General features: G+C 34.2%; 1 protein-coding gene across 2 annotated transcripts in view; it reads right to left on the bottom strand.

Moving 5' to 3' along the window:
* Nucleotides 1-15,079, bottom strand: part of LOC145295939 (protein strawberry notch homolog 1-like) — a 329,531-nt gene that overhangs the window by 193,212 nt on the left and 121,240 nt on the right. For both annotated transcript variants that reach the window (XM_080141823.1, XM_080141832.1), the window contains exon 12: nucleotides 3,616-3,769. In XM_080141823.1, the coding sequence (XP_079997949.1) occupies nucleotides 3,616-3,769 (154 nt within the window). The remainder of the gene's footprint in view (nucleotides 1-3,615; nucleotides 3,770-15,079) is intronic.

The following is a 15,079-nucleotide window of genomic DNA, read 5'->3' as shown; positions in this document are numbered from 1 at the left end:
ATTTTTTCTTTTTTCGCATTAATTTCATCGATTACAAACTTTACAAACAATTAGAAAGGTAACTTTATACGATGTGACCTAGCGGCGTTTAACCCCTAAAAAAAATAAAAAATAAAAAAAAAAAAAAAAAATGAAGATCTACTTTTTTCAGCCTAGTACATTTAAAACAGTCTTCATAAATATTTTGAAAGAAATTTTGAAAAAAATAAATAACATGTTAGAGTGGGGGATCACTTTTCTATATAAATTTAACGTAAAATAAGCACCCACTTTTTGGCCACCAAGCATCCAATGAGACAGGTCACCTCTAGCATTTTTTCAAGTTTGGCGATTGAGGGGGACGTCAAAATCTGACAAATACAATTTTTTTTTCTCGTGTGTGGGAGGGGAGGAATTACATTGGAAGCATAAAATAATGATAAATTTAATTATTTCTTATGAGACCATTCTGTACTTTCACCTAACAATTTATCAAACAAAAAGCCCAAAATATGACAAATTCAATTTATGGGAATTGCATTCAAAACATAAAACGACAAATAAAAAACAAATCCAAACGCCCCCCCCCCCAAAAAAAAGACAGTAAAAAGGTGCCATCACAAAAAAATAAAGGTAAATGTGTAGTTTAGCGGCATAAATTATTTGACAGACAAAAAAAAAATATATAAAAACTATTTTTATAGAAAACATTATAAGGCCCAAAAGTTGAAATAAAAAAAATAAAAAATTCATTTTTATGTTTTTTATCATTTTTTTATTGGACTAAATGTGCACACCTTACACATTTAAAATTTCCCTTTTAGGCTTGGCAGATTGGCCTTTTTAAGGCTAAATTTGGCCTTTTTACGCTCTTTCATGAAAGAAAAAAAAAATATGGCAGCCAAAAACAAAGTTCATGAAAGACCTTAAAAAGGCCAAATTTTAAAAGCAATATAGCAGCCTCGAATAAATATAAATGATAAAAAATAATAAAAATGAAATTTTTTTTCTGGTTTTATTTCAGCCTGTGTTTTATATAAAAATAAATAGTTTTTGTATTTATTTTGTCTGGCAAATAATTTAAGTCACTAAACTACACATTTACCAAAATAAAAAAATAAATGCACATATTAATGTCTATAAACGTCATTTTTTTAGGTTCACAAAATCCTGTGTTTTCTTAAGACAGTGATCCCTCCTGCCGAAATATCTGGTGCAGAGGGCATCAGATACTTCTTTTTGAGGGCAATTAAATTTACATGTTTTTATCTGTTCTTTTATTTTGGAAATTGTTGTGGGGGTATCCACGTTACCCATAATGAAAATAATTAGTATAGCAGGCGTGTTTTAAATGGAACTTCATGTCACCCAGGCAATGCTGGGTACCCATACTAGTAAACAATTATATTTGAAAAACCATGTTTAATATTTTTATAATCCAACAACAGTGCTGAAATTCAGGTTTTCGATTGTAAAACAAAACTAATTTTTTTGATAAATCTCCGTGTGGCGTACTGCTGACTTATTTTTTCTAAATAATTAAATTGAATAAAGTTTATTTTTACAATAATGTGTATACATTTAACTAGCGACTAAACATAAAAATATATATAAAAATATGTGTATTATTTTTAAAAAGTCAAAGTTATGCAATTGGAACGAAGTTAGCTTCTTTTTTTTTTAATTAACGAAACTTCATCCCAGTTGCATGGACTGGATTTAAAAATACTAAACGTGTTTTTTTCATATATATTTTTACATTTAGATCGCTAGACAAATGTATAAACATTCTTGTAAAAATAAACTTTATTCAATTTTATTATTTAGAAAAAAATAATTCAGTGGTACACAAAACAATTTTATCAAAGCATAGTTTTGTTTAAGAAAAAAAAGCTAAATTTATTCCCGTTGCATAATTTTGATTTTTAACGCTAGATAAATGTATAAACATTCTTATAAAAATAAACTTTATTCAAATTTATTCTTTAGGAAAAACAATACAGCAGTACGCCACACAGATTTATCAAAAAAATTATTTTTGTTTTACAATTGAAAACATTGACTTCAGCTCCAGTAAAATGACTTATTTCTGTCTCTCTCACTCCCACTCTATCTGTAACTTTCCCTCCCTCCGAGTTACTATAAACAGGAGTTGTATCGTGTAGCTGGTCATGATGTGTCATTAATCAATTATGTTTTGTGAGTGTGATATTTTCACAAATAAATAATATAAGTTCAGAGTTTCTAAGTGGAACAAATCCGTGAATAATAAAATGTAAGATTATGCACGTACCGAAAATGTTGGAATTGTAGAATGAATACTTCTCACCCAATCAGCAGCGCCGGGTATTTTAAAGGGGAAATCATCATTTGTGTCAGATGTAAAGGTAAGAGTATACGTTTGTGTAGGAAATCTGTAGTTAATGACGGTTAACACCCAGGAAAAGTAGGAAAAAGTATAAAGGAACCCTGTGTAGAATGGTGTCATAAGAATAGTCGGTAAAGTGAGGGTAAAATTTTAGCTAGTTCCTCTTTAGGTTAGGATGATGATGGTCATGGCACTCCTCGGACTAAATGTAATTTTTTAATATTACGAAACAATTTATGTAATTGGTCTATAGCTAGATAACGTAATGGTTAATGACATAAACAGTCATTTTTTTATGTGCCATCTGCTGCCGTCAACCTAAGGTAGTTTCGTTCAGAGGGGAAAAATTAATGAAAAGAAAATATTGTTTCAGATAGGGTAGTTAAAAATTGTTACTATGAATGGAGAAAAAATACAATATTTATGCATAAAAATAAAGAGATTGATTTACTTACTAGTTGGAATACAAAAAATATTTAAAAAATGTTTGTTACTTGTCATGTTGAAGCCTTATTTAAAAAAAAAAAAAAAAAAAAAAAAAAGGAGTGGGCAAGTTTATTTTATATTCTGACAATAAGATGTTTTCTCCAAATTTTAAGACAATATTCCATATAAAAATGGGAACAAACTTTTAAAAGAATTGAAGGTTCATAAACAAAGTTAGCAAAATTGATATTTAATAGCATTAAGATTTACATCACTTTATTTGCTCAATACTATCATGTAGATTATTGTTTATTAATGTATGTGAAAGGATATTCATTTCCGAACAAAAGAATGGTATTGAGAACTCCAAGTGCTTTGAGTTTTATGACTATTTCAGTAGAACTGCCTTGAAATCTGATTATCCGATTTTATGATCACTGGATATTGCTAATTAATTTTTTCCCTCTTAGAGTCCAAAAATGATTCTGTAATATAATAGAATCCCACTATCTACCAAGCTTCTACCCCTGTCTCATCACTTCAATGTTGCATCTCTGTGCTGGTTTTACAAGTATTTTAATAGAATGTGCTCCAATAAAATTGCTGCTTTAGAGCCCCTTTAACATAAATATACTCGAAATACCAGACAATTGGCTAAATCCAACCATTTCACTATAGAAGTCCCTAAGTGTTAGAAAGATTTCTACTTTAATAGTTCTTTACTGTTCAACTCCCTTTGATCCCTAATTCAAACAGTAGTTCCTTACATCTCAATGTGCATTTTTGGGGGGTTGAAAACAAGTAAAAAAATTATTATAATGAAAAACACAAACATCACTCACCACTTTGACAGATTTATTATAGGTTTCAACAAAATTTGGAGGGAGATGAATTTCTTCAATTCGAAAAGAAGTTCCTCCAAAACTTAACTGCCTTGCAATGTACATTCCTCGAAGTTTCATATCCATAGCCACAAGCTCCATAGCACCGACACCACTAAGCACAAAAAAAAACAAAAAAAAACAAACATATCAATTGGTAATATCAACAATGCCATTATTTTCTGGTGTATGCATCATAGTTTTCTTTTGCTAAAAATTCTGAAAAGGAAAATTTTTCTAGTATTGTTTTTGGGGAGGTGGAGAGTCCTTGTATAATTTGAAAAATTTTTGAAACAATTTTGTGACTTTTAGATAAAAAATATGTCCAATAATGTTTTGAACATACTCCCATTGTCTTCCCCGGTAAATTTTACATAGTACACATATACATTCGTTAACATTTTTTCTATAGGGAACATTTATTAGTAGTTATGTTTAAAGACGTGTTAAATATTGACGATAGAACGTGGTTTGGAAACCTGAAGTCAACAGTGAAAGGCAAATTACTGAAAAAACTAGTAAGCATGTTGCCTACATCTCTCCAAATTAAGGTCTAAATTGCTGAACAAAAACCTTTTATACTTATTCTTTCTCTGTAGACTGCCAATAGAAAACAACATCTTAGCTAAATACTTCACTCAATCTAAAAGGACTTCTACTCAGGAGCACTGAGACACCTTATTTTTCTTTATTAAAAAAAAAAAAATAAAACTGAGGAGGGTAACCTATGCTCAAAACATCTTTCATTTCCTTTTTAAATGTTAAATACATTAATTTTTTCTTTCATTCCTTCATAAAGTTTCTGTTAAAACGAAAATGAATTTTCATTTACTGAAAATTCAAATTCCTTAGCAACTATAGCAGTCTATAAATACCGTTTTAACTTGCTTTTAAAAACACAATGGATAAAAGCACATACAAGTTAAATGATTTTCTTGTCTTTTCCATCAAATAAATATCTTAAATAATTTGACCAGAAACATGTGAAGAAAGTAATTTGTAAATATAACGACAGCCTCATTGGAAATGTCTTACTTTAAGTTTAATCATAACAGAATACCTCTAACTAAACATTTAACATTTTCAATATTCATGTCTATATTTTTTTAAAAATTCATTCTAGAATGTACATAAAACAAAAATTACCTCATGTTTACAGCTGCTTGAATATTATTAATGATACTAGAACAGTTTTCATAAAATCAATAAGTGAAAACAATATGAAAAGAGACAAATATACATTGATAGTTTGGATACAAAATTAAAAAAAAATCTCGTATAAAAAAACTAACAGGACCTGTTAACCAGCATTGCCCGATGGAAGTGTGCCCCTCTTCTCTCATAGAAAAACTAAAGTACATTTGTTGTTGATGATGTTGTTGCTCAACACCAACCCCCTCATGTTAAGAACTGCTTTTGGAATAGATACACCCAACCTCTGCATCCTTAACAGCTTTCAGAATGGTCACTGGCAACATTCCATGTTAAGAACAGTTTTTGGAATAGACACCCCATTTTGGTAGTGGGGGTGCTTCGGATAGTTCACTGTATCTTGAATGGAATGAGGTGTCATTGTATGCAGGGTTGTTTGGGCATGATTTTAGTTTAGTATAGTATTGGGTAGCTAATTTATAGCTCCTTATATCTGCTGGTATCTCATTGGCCTCTACATGTAGATTTTCCACTGGGGACGTCCTGAAGGCTTCCACTACCAGTCTCAGATCTCCATGGTAGATCGGGTCTAGTGTCTTTAAATAAGTCCTTCTAGCTGACCTATAAATGAAACATTCATAGTCAAGTTTTGACCTGACCAATGACCTGCATAGTTTCAAAGGGTCTTTGATCCACACCCCATTCTGTGTGGGCTATAACACGCAGGAGTCGCAGTCTTTTATTGCAGTTCGCTTTCAGGTTCTTCAGGTGAGGAATGAATGTCAGTTTTTTATCAAATGTCAAGCCTAGGAATTTTATTTGTCTTCAATGGGAATTTCTGTATTTTCAAGTTTCAAACAAGGGTTGTTATGGAGTTTCCTCATTTGGCAGGAGTGTATACATTTGGTTTTTGTTTAAGAGAATTTAAATCCATTTTCTGTTGTCCACGTTTTTAATCTATTTAGGTATTGTTGGAGCTTTTGTCTGCAATATATAAGGAGGTCATCCACATATAGAGATTCATCAATACTGGGAGTTAGGCATTTTGTTATGTTGTTTATTTTAATGCTAAACAAGGTTACAGATAGTATACTCCCTTGTGGGACTCCCTCTTCTTGGATGTTGGTGTTTGAATAGGCTGATCCAATGTGAACTTTAAATTTGCAATTTGATAAAAAAACCCTTTATAAATTATAAATTTTAGATATAGATCGTTAAGGCCTCTCATTATTCCAAATTTCCAGGTAGAGTCGTATGCTTTCTCAAAGTCAAAGAAGATTACAGAGAGGTGTTCGTTCCTGATGTAATGGAATAACCTAACATCCCTTCATAGATGAAATGAACTATAGATATATTGACCCTCGCACGTGACAGAGAGAAGGAAAAAAGACAGGAAGAGAATAAGAAAAGTGGTAGAGTAACTCTTATTTCACATGTATTCCCCTTTGTCTTTTACCCATAACCCCGTGTTTCTTGCTGTATTCTTATTTAAAGTAAGGATATAACAAATGGCGACAGGATTCGAATTCACAAACAGGAAGCTTTAAGCCAAAAACATATTGGAAAACGAAGAGAAAAAATACTGCACGGAAATATTCAACTACTGAAAAAAAAAAAAAAAAAAGACATTGGCATTTTACGAAGCATTGAAAAGAACAATTTTTGAAAGTTGTCCATTTCAAATTTCTTTTGTTTCATAAGAAGAAAAAATAATATGGTGGAAAAGAACGCTTGCCAGCTGTTGGTTCGTTAGTGTTGCAAAAACCTTGTCTACAAAAGAATGTTTTGTTTTTTTTGTGGTTAAAAAAAAAAAATAAAAAAATTGTGAATTTATTTAATGCTTTCTGCAGGTACTGTTAACCTTCAGTTTTATTACTGTGTTTAAAAAAAAAAATTCTTCAACATGGAACAATTAGCTGAGTTTACAAAAACAATACAATTAACACCGGCAGCTCAACAAAGCCAGATTGAATTTTTACAAAAAGAACAGTTAAAACAAAATGAAGTATTAAAAACAATATTAATGAAACAAGGAGAAAAAAAGGATTGTCGGTTCACTTCAGAAGCCATTGCAAATTCGCTGACAGAATTTTTATATGAACCAACTAATCGCTTAACATTTCCAGCATATCGTAGATCCAAAAATATTTTTTCCAAACGATGTCAGGACTGGTCGGATCAAGAAAAAATTATTTTACTGTTGCAAAAACTGGGTTCCCATGAAAATACCAAGTATACAAATTTTATACTTCCAAGGAAACCCGCAGACATTTCTTTTAAAGAGACTATAGAAATTTTATCAAACATTTTTGGGGAACGGGATAGCTTATTTTATACGCAGTATAGAAGACTTTATTGCCTATGCTGAGAGAGTAAATGCCCAATGAGAGTTATTTAAGTTGAAAGATCTAAAAGAGGACATGTTTAAATGCTTCATATTTGTGCAAGGGTTAACATCCTCAAAGGATAAAGAGATTTGTTCTAGGATATTATCCATTATGAACGAAAACATAGAAATAACCTTACAGAAAGTTACTGAGAAATGCGAGAAATTGTTAAATTTAAAACAAGATAATACTAATATCGAAGAGAAAAATCTTGACAAAATACAAAGGGTAAAACAAGAAAAAAGTAAAAAAATACTGTAAGATGTGTGGAGGAAAGTGCTACTTGAAAAGCAAAATATGCTATAAGTGCGGGCATAAAGGACACAAGTCAATAGTATTCAAAAAGGAGAAATACTGTAAGCTTGAAATAAAGACCATTGATTCTACAAGAGTCCATGTATGGTAAAAAAAGGAAATATATTGAAGTTAGAATTAATGGCCGGAAAGTAAACTGTCTTTTTGATACTGGAAGTGACATATCCTTAATTGATGAAACAACATGGAAGAAAATTTGTTCTCCAAAGCTGCAAAACACAAAGAAAATTGCCAGAGGAAATAGATTAAAATTAAAGGGTGAATTTTATACTAATGTGACCCTGAATGAAAAAACGTTAAAAACTAAAATCTATGTGATACCTGGAAAAATTTCTAATCTATTCGGTATAGATTTGATGATACTTTTCAATTTATGGGAGAAACCAATAAACTCATTTTGCAAAAGAGTAAATGTGATAGGATCTGAAAGTTCCAAACTGCCAGGAAGATTTGTTGGGGATTTGAAGGATTTTAAAAATGTATTTTCTGAAGGTCTAGGTTGCTGCACTAAAACGGAAGTGAAATTTGAACTGAAAGATGAAGTGAAACCTGTGTTTTTTTTTACATAGGCATCACCACATTATCAAGGCCAAGAGGCCACTCAAGGATAAGTGTTAAAGAGTGTACAGTGGAAATTGGACAATATAGTAATCATTAGTAATGAAAATTTGGTAAATTTGATAAATTATATGGAACGGTTCATCAAGAACTTATTTACGTTAAACTTGAAGACAACCATATTGTAGTCAGCCGGAAAGCAGGAAAACAATTCCACAGGCGTGCAGTTCTAAGGAAGAAGCTTTGTTCATGCAAACTACGTTTAGGTTTAGGCAGAGATAAAGAGTGGGGGGAATTATTGATAGTGTTTACAGCTAGACGAGTGTTTCTTGTGAAAGTTTGGCGAGGGGGGACTATAGATTGAAGCTCAGTCGAACACTTTCCATGAAAATAACGATACATCAGAGACAAACTCGCAACATTTCTTCTGTGAGATAGAGGTTGCAAGGAAGAGAAAAGGACATCTACGAGGCTACGAAGTCTATTTTGAACTCTATCAAGGTAGGCCAAGTCCTTTCTAGCAGCTCCTGCCCAGATGTGGCAACAGTATTCCATCCTTGGACGTACCTGGCTCTTATATAGATAGAGAATAGCATCAGCAGTGAGATATCTACCGGATCGATAGAAAGATCCCACCATTTTTCCAGCGGCCTTGGCAACAGATTTGATGTACGTGTTCCATTTAAGATCAGGAGTAATGGTCAAGCCCAGAAGCTTGTCAAAACTAGAGGCCTCCTGAAGACGAGAGCCATTCATTTCAATTGATGCCAGATGTGGATTAGAATGTTGATTATGTAAAGAGAGAAGCTTGGTTTTAGATGCATTAAAAGTAACCAGCCACTCCTTACCCCATTGTACTACATGCTCAAGATCAGAGGAGAGAGAATTGGAGAGAACTTGGTCGTTTACTGTGTTAGATGTGCTACCATAAATGGTAGTGTCGTCAGCATAAATGTCTACGAATGATGTAAGGATGTGATTTGGAAGATCATTAATGTAGATCAGGAAAAGAGTTGGGCCCAGGATGGACCCCTGAGGGACACCGGCATTAATACCGTGAGCTTCTGATTTTTGCCCCTCAACTACTACTCTTATGAACCTATCAGAAAGAAATGATTTAATAATTGAGAAGACATTTCCAGCAATACCATAGCTAGAGATCTTATGAAGTAAACCTTTATGCCATACCCTATCAAAGGCCTTAGATATGTCAAGAGCAATTGCCCTAGAAAGGTTGCCTCCATCGAGAGATTTGCTAATCCTATGAGATATAACTGTAAGCACATCTGCTGTAGATCTAGCAGAACGGAAACCATATTGAGTGTCACAAAGAAGGTTATTTTTGTTGAGATGGTTGATTACTTCTGTATTTAACACAGATTCCATCAACTTACTCATGACGCACAGGAGACTTATTGGCCTGTACTGAGAGGGGGATGAGCGATCACCTGAATTCCTAAATACAGAGCATATTGATGAAATTTTCCAGGGAGATGGGAAACTATTCTCCTTAAGACAACATTTAAACAGTTTTGTAAGTATGGGCGCTAGTTCAGGTTGAAGTTTTTTGAGTACTATAATTGGAATACCGTCAAGGCCAGTTGCTTTACTGGAATCAAGGTTTTTGATTAGCTTGGCAACATCACGTACAGATATACGTATATCACATAGCGTGTTTTCTGATACAGGAGGAAATATTGGGGGTTGGCGGCCTTGATCGCAAAGGGTAGAATTAGCTGCAAAGTTCTTGACAAAGAGTTTGGCTTTGTCTGATGCTGACGAGATTACCTCAGGTCCATTGATAATAGTTGGGATGGAGCACACGCTTCTGTTCAGGATTCTTTTTGCTATTTGCCAAAACTGGTGGGAACCAAGCCGCTGTTCAGCTACTTTGGACTTAACAGATTGAGCATACAACTCTCTTGCATTCTTTATTACTTTCTTACAATGGTTGCTGGCAGTCCTGAAAGCGGACTTAGTTTTCATACATCTATTACGTTGGAAACAGTGGAAAAAGTGATTTCTGTGCGCAATGGCAGCAGCACATTCTGGAGAGAACCATGGCTGGCTGTTAGGTTTTTGCTGAAACTTTTTCGAGGGTATGAAACGGTCAATACCTACAATTAACCATTCCGTCAGGTCTAATACTATAGAGGACACATCCTTTTTAAACATGGCATACAGAGGTAGATCAGATATAAATGTACGGAAGCTATCCCAATCAGCCTTAGTGTATCGATATACTGTACGATGGAGAGGTACGTCTGGGGACATTACATTTCATTTTTATCTTAATTGATACAACAGAGTGGTCGGAAGATCCAAGAGGCGACAGAACAGAAACTGAACATAGTTCAGGGTAAGTTGTGAGAAAAAGGTCTAGTAGGCTCGCATACTGGCCGTCATTGTCGGGCACACGGGTGGGTTCCTGAACAATCTGAGTGAGGTCATAGGCAATGGAGAAATCATGACAGAACCTCCCCTCATCATCGGTCTTGTTAGAGTGGGTCAAACATTCAACTTTGTGAACATTGAAGTCACCACATACGTGAATGTTAGCTGAAGGATAAGCAGATAGGACTTGGTCAATTTTCTCAGATATGCTTTGAAAGATAGTAACTCCGCTGTTATGGGGGCGATAGAGAGTAAATATAAATGCCGTAGTGTGAGCTAATGCAACCCGGAAGCACATATAGGGTAAGTTAGGATCTTCCCTGGAGATGTCCCTACCACATGGAAAGTTATCCCTAATATAGGCACATATTCCATGCCCATGGCGATCTTGGGGGTCAGATTTAGAAGTTAAGTTAGAGTATCCTTTAATTGCGAACTCTTCTAGGGAAATAGCCTGTCCAATGCCAGTTTCACTTAAAAATAAAAGGTCTGGTTTAGTCTCCTGTAATTGGGTTTCAACCTCTGGAAGGTTAGAACGTAGACCCCTGATGTTGGAGAAGGAGACATGATAGTAGGGTCTACGTTGGAAGTTGGAGAACCGGGTTTAATCGTGTATTTTTTTTTGAAACTTGTCATGATGAAATTTTGGAATTTGTGGACTAGGTCGTTTATGTGCAGGACAGAGAGGGGAAACTAAGAGAGAAAAAGAAACAAAGAATTTTTGTTTTTTTATTTCTAGCTAATGATAAGGTAAAGCCGTAACAATTACCCACTAGTATGGCATCGAGAGGCCCCACCAGAAGCTACTGCATGGTCCAGAATCCATTCACCAAATGGCAATACAGCATCCCCAGTACTTTGCACCTGCTGATAGGACAGCCTCCTTAGTGGTTAATCCAAGGTTCGGGTCCCTGACTATCAGGTGGATAACGTCAGCCCAGACAAAACGTTTACCTCCAGCACCTTTACTAGTGATATGGCTACAATGATAGACATAGAAACAGAAAATTTCCGCCATCTCTGCCAACTGTTCACGCAAAATACTGCCAACCTAGAAAACAGTGTTTAAACCCAAAAGGAAGGTTCCATATTCGGCATTAGAAACAATCGAGAAAGAACTAAATAGACTCGAAGAAATCAGAGTAATAAAAAAAGTGGACTACTCTGAATTGGCATCACCCACAGTTTATGTGAAAAAGAAAAAAAAATCTGGGTATGTGGAGATTTTTTGACGGGACTGAATGATTTTTTAAAGGATCATAGCTATCCACTCCCTACCCGTGAGGAAATAGTTTCTAAGTTGAATGGAGGAAAGCTTTTAGCAAAAATTGAATTGTCGGAAGCATATTTGCAGGTCAAAGTCCACAAAGATTATTCTAAATACCTGCCAATGAATACTCATAAAGGATTATTTTCCCTAAAACGATTGCCGTTTGGGTTCAAAGTAGCACCAAAATTATTCCAACAAATTATGGATGCCATGCTAGCAGGTTTGGATTTTGCAATGGCTTATTTAGATGACATTTTGATTGGTTTTGGTTTTGTTTTGGTTTAACAGCATATCAACCCTTTTCAGGTTATTCGATGCCAAACTCAGGATTAAAAAAAGAATAAAATAAATTATGTATTCAAAGAACTTTATGACGTCAAGTATCAATCAATTCTGTATAGTTCAATAGTTTTGTTTGTTTTAATATCTAACGATCTTTTTTTTTTTTTAAGTTTTATATATCCTCATATATTCATTCATAAGGTTTAGTTGGGTTGATTCAGAGAATGATTTCTATTTTTGTAAAGATCCTTGTTACTCTTAAAAATGATAATATTTCCTCTCGACAGTTGTTTTCGAAAAGTTTCTTCATGCTGTTGTGTTTGAGGTATTGTTTTCTATCTTTATCTAGAGCTCTACATTCCACAAAAGATGTTTAATGGTGCAAGTTTTCTGGCAGAATGGGCATTGTGGTTGTTGTTCTTGTTTTAGAATGAAGGAGTGTGTGAGTTTTGTATGGCCAATATGTATTCTAGTTATAACGACTTGTTCTTTTCTGGATTTGGGGGGAGTTTGTCTCCATTTTTCCAGTATGGGTTTGATTTGGTATAATTTGTTATTTGTATTGTTATTCCATTGTCGTTGCCATTTTGCATGAATTAATTGATTAATTTTGGGTTTGAAGTCAGTATATGGTATGTTTATTGTATCTGGTTTTAAGTTTAGAGCTGATTTGTCCGCTAAGTCGGCTCTTTCATTTCCTCTTATCCCAATGTGACTTGGGATCCAACATATAAATATTTCTTTGTGTTCGGATAATGAATCAATTCTATTTGTTAGTTTGATGATTAGTGGGTTTTCAAGTTTTTTGTTATTCAGAGATGTCAAAACGGAAAGTGAATCTGAAAAAATTAGGAATTTCCTATGTTCATCTTTTTCTATAATGCTGAGTGCGAGGTCGATGGCACATATTTCGGCAGTAAAAATAGAGCTTTCTGTTGAAAGAGCTTTTTTAAGAGTTTTTTCATTCGACACGGCAGCACATGCCACTCTATTATGGTCTTTAGAGCCATCGGTGAAAATAGGTAGATGGTCTGAATATTTTAGGAGAATATCATAGGCTTTTTCGTGGTAGATATTAGGGTGGGATTTCGCTTTTGGGAGTTCATTCAAGTTTAAGATTACTTTTGGTTTTTTAAGTATCCAAGGTGGGGTTTTAGGTAGTATATGTTCTTGGATATTTTCTACAGTCATTTCTGATTCCTGCAGTATTGCTTTCATTCTAAGACTAAAGGGCTTTATGGCCTTTCTTTTTGCTTCTAATGCCTCTTTATATCTCGGATTGAATGTAGCTTCATATGCTGGATTATTTCGTTGTGCTTTTAATCTAGTGTAATATTGTGCACCCAGTTTTTGACTCCTTATATTTATAGGGATTTCGTTGGCCTCTGCATGGAGGCTTTCAACTGGGGATGTTCTAAAAGCACCGAGAGCTAACCTCAGTCCTCCATGGCAGATTGGATCTAAAATCTTTAGGTAGGACTTTATGGCTGATTGGTATAGAAAACTACCATAGTCGAGTTTTGATCTTATCAAAGTCCTATATAATTTCATTAGTGTTTCTTGATCGGCTCCCCATTCTGTATGGGCTATTACCCGTAGTAGTTGCAGTCTTTTGTTGCAACTATTTCTTAGATTCTTCAGGTTGGGGATGAATGACAGTTTTTTGTCAAATATAAGGCCCAGGAATTTGTGTTCTACGGTGGGGATTATTGTTCTTCCAAGCTTCAATGTAGGATCATTATGAAGTTTTCTCATGTGGCAGAAATGAACGCTTGGTTTTTGATTGGGAAAATTTATATCCATTTTCCATTGCCCATTTGTCTAATTTATTTAAGCAGTGCTGGAGTTTGCGTTCAATGGTGCATATATACTTTGATCTGCAGAACACCAGTAGGTCATCTACATATAAAGATCCCTCAACACCAGGGTCCAAACATTTCACTATGCTGTTCATTTTAATATTGAACAGTGTCACAGATAAAATGCTACCTTGAGGTACTCCTTCCTCTTGATTTGTGGTGTCTGAGTAAGTAGTTCCAATGCGGACTCTAAACTTTCGGTCAGATAAAAATCCTTTTATAAATTGTGGGAGTCTGCCTTTTAGTTCAAATTCGTGCAAGTCTCTCATAATTCCATATTTCCACGTAGTGTCGTAGGCCTTCTCCAGATCAAAAAATACTGCTGATAGGTGCTCATTTCTAATAAAGGCTTCCCTTATGGCTGTTTCCAATCTAACCAAGTGATCTGTTGTGCTTCTCTTATTACGGAATCCACATTGTAGGTTGGAGATAAGGTTGTTGGTTTCTAGGTACCAAACCAATCTATCATTTATCATTCTCTCCATTATTTTGCACAAGCAGCTAGTCAGTGAGATTGGTCTGTAGTTTTGTGGATTCGAATGGTCTTTTCCTGGTTTTGGTATTGCTATTATTGTGGTTTGCCTCCACGAGTCAGGAAATTCGCCTTCTGTCCATAATTTGTTGTAAATTTTTAGTAGCAACTTCAATGATTCCAAAGGGAGTTGTCGCAGGAATTCGTAATGGATTTCATCAGGTCCTACGGCTGTGTTGTGGGATCTTTTAATAGAATCTTCTAATTCAGTTAATGTAAGTAGTTTATTATAATCTTCTAGGTTTTTTGATTTAAAGTTTAGTTTGTATTGTTCGATATTTTGTTTAATTGTTATAAATTTAAAGTTATGGTTTTGGTTAGATGAGTTTTGAGAAAAAGTTTCGGCTAGTAGGTCTGCTATATTCTTTTCATCGGTTACTCTGGTGTTGTTTTTAAGCAGGTGTTTAATTGGTGTTGATTGATGTTTACCTGAAATTTTTCTAATCATCTCCCATACTACTCTCGGTTCTGTAGAGGAATTTAGTTTATTGACATACTTTTCCCAACTCTCTTTTTTAGCTGCTTTTATTACCCTACGAGCTTTAACTCTATTTAATTTGTATTCTATCAAATTTGAAGTTGTGGGTTGTTTCTGAAATTTCTTCAGTGCAATTTTTCGCAATTTGATGGATTCCCGACATTTATTGTCAAACCAGGGTCTGTTGTACCGATTAGA

Source organism: Euprymna scolopes, chromosome 2 (genome assembly GCF_053919585.1).
Source record: "Euprymna scolopes isolate OS-2025 chromosome 2, ASM5391958v1, whole genome shotgun sequence".
Lineage (NCBI taxonomy): Eukaryota > Metazoa > Mollusca > Cephalopoda > Sepiida > Sepiolidae > Euprymna > Euprymna scolopes.
The sequence above is the reverse complement of the archived record's forward strand: the minus strand, read 5'-3'. Positions and strand labels throughout refer to the sequence as shown.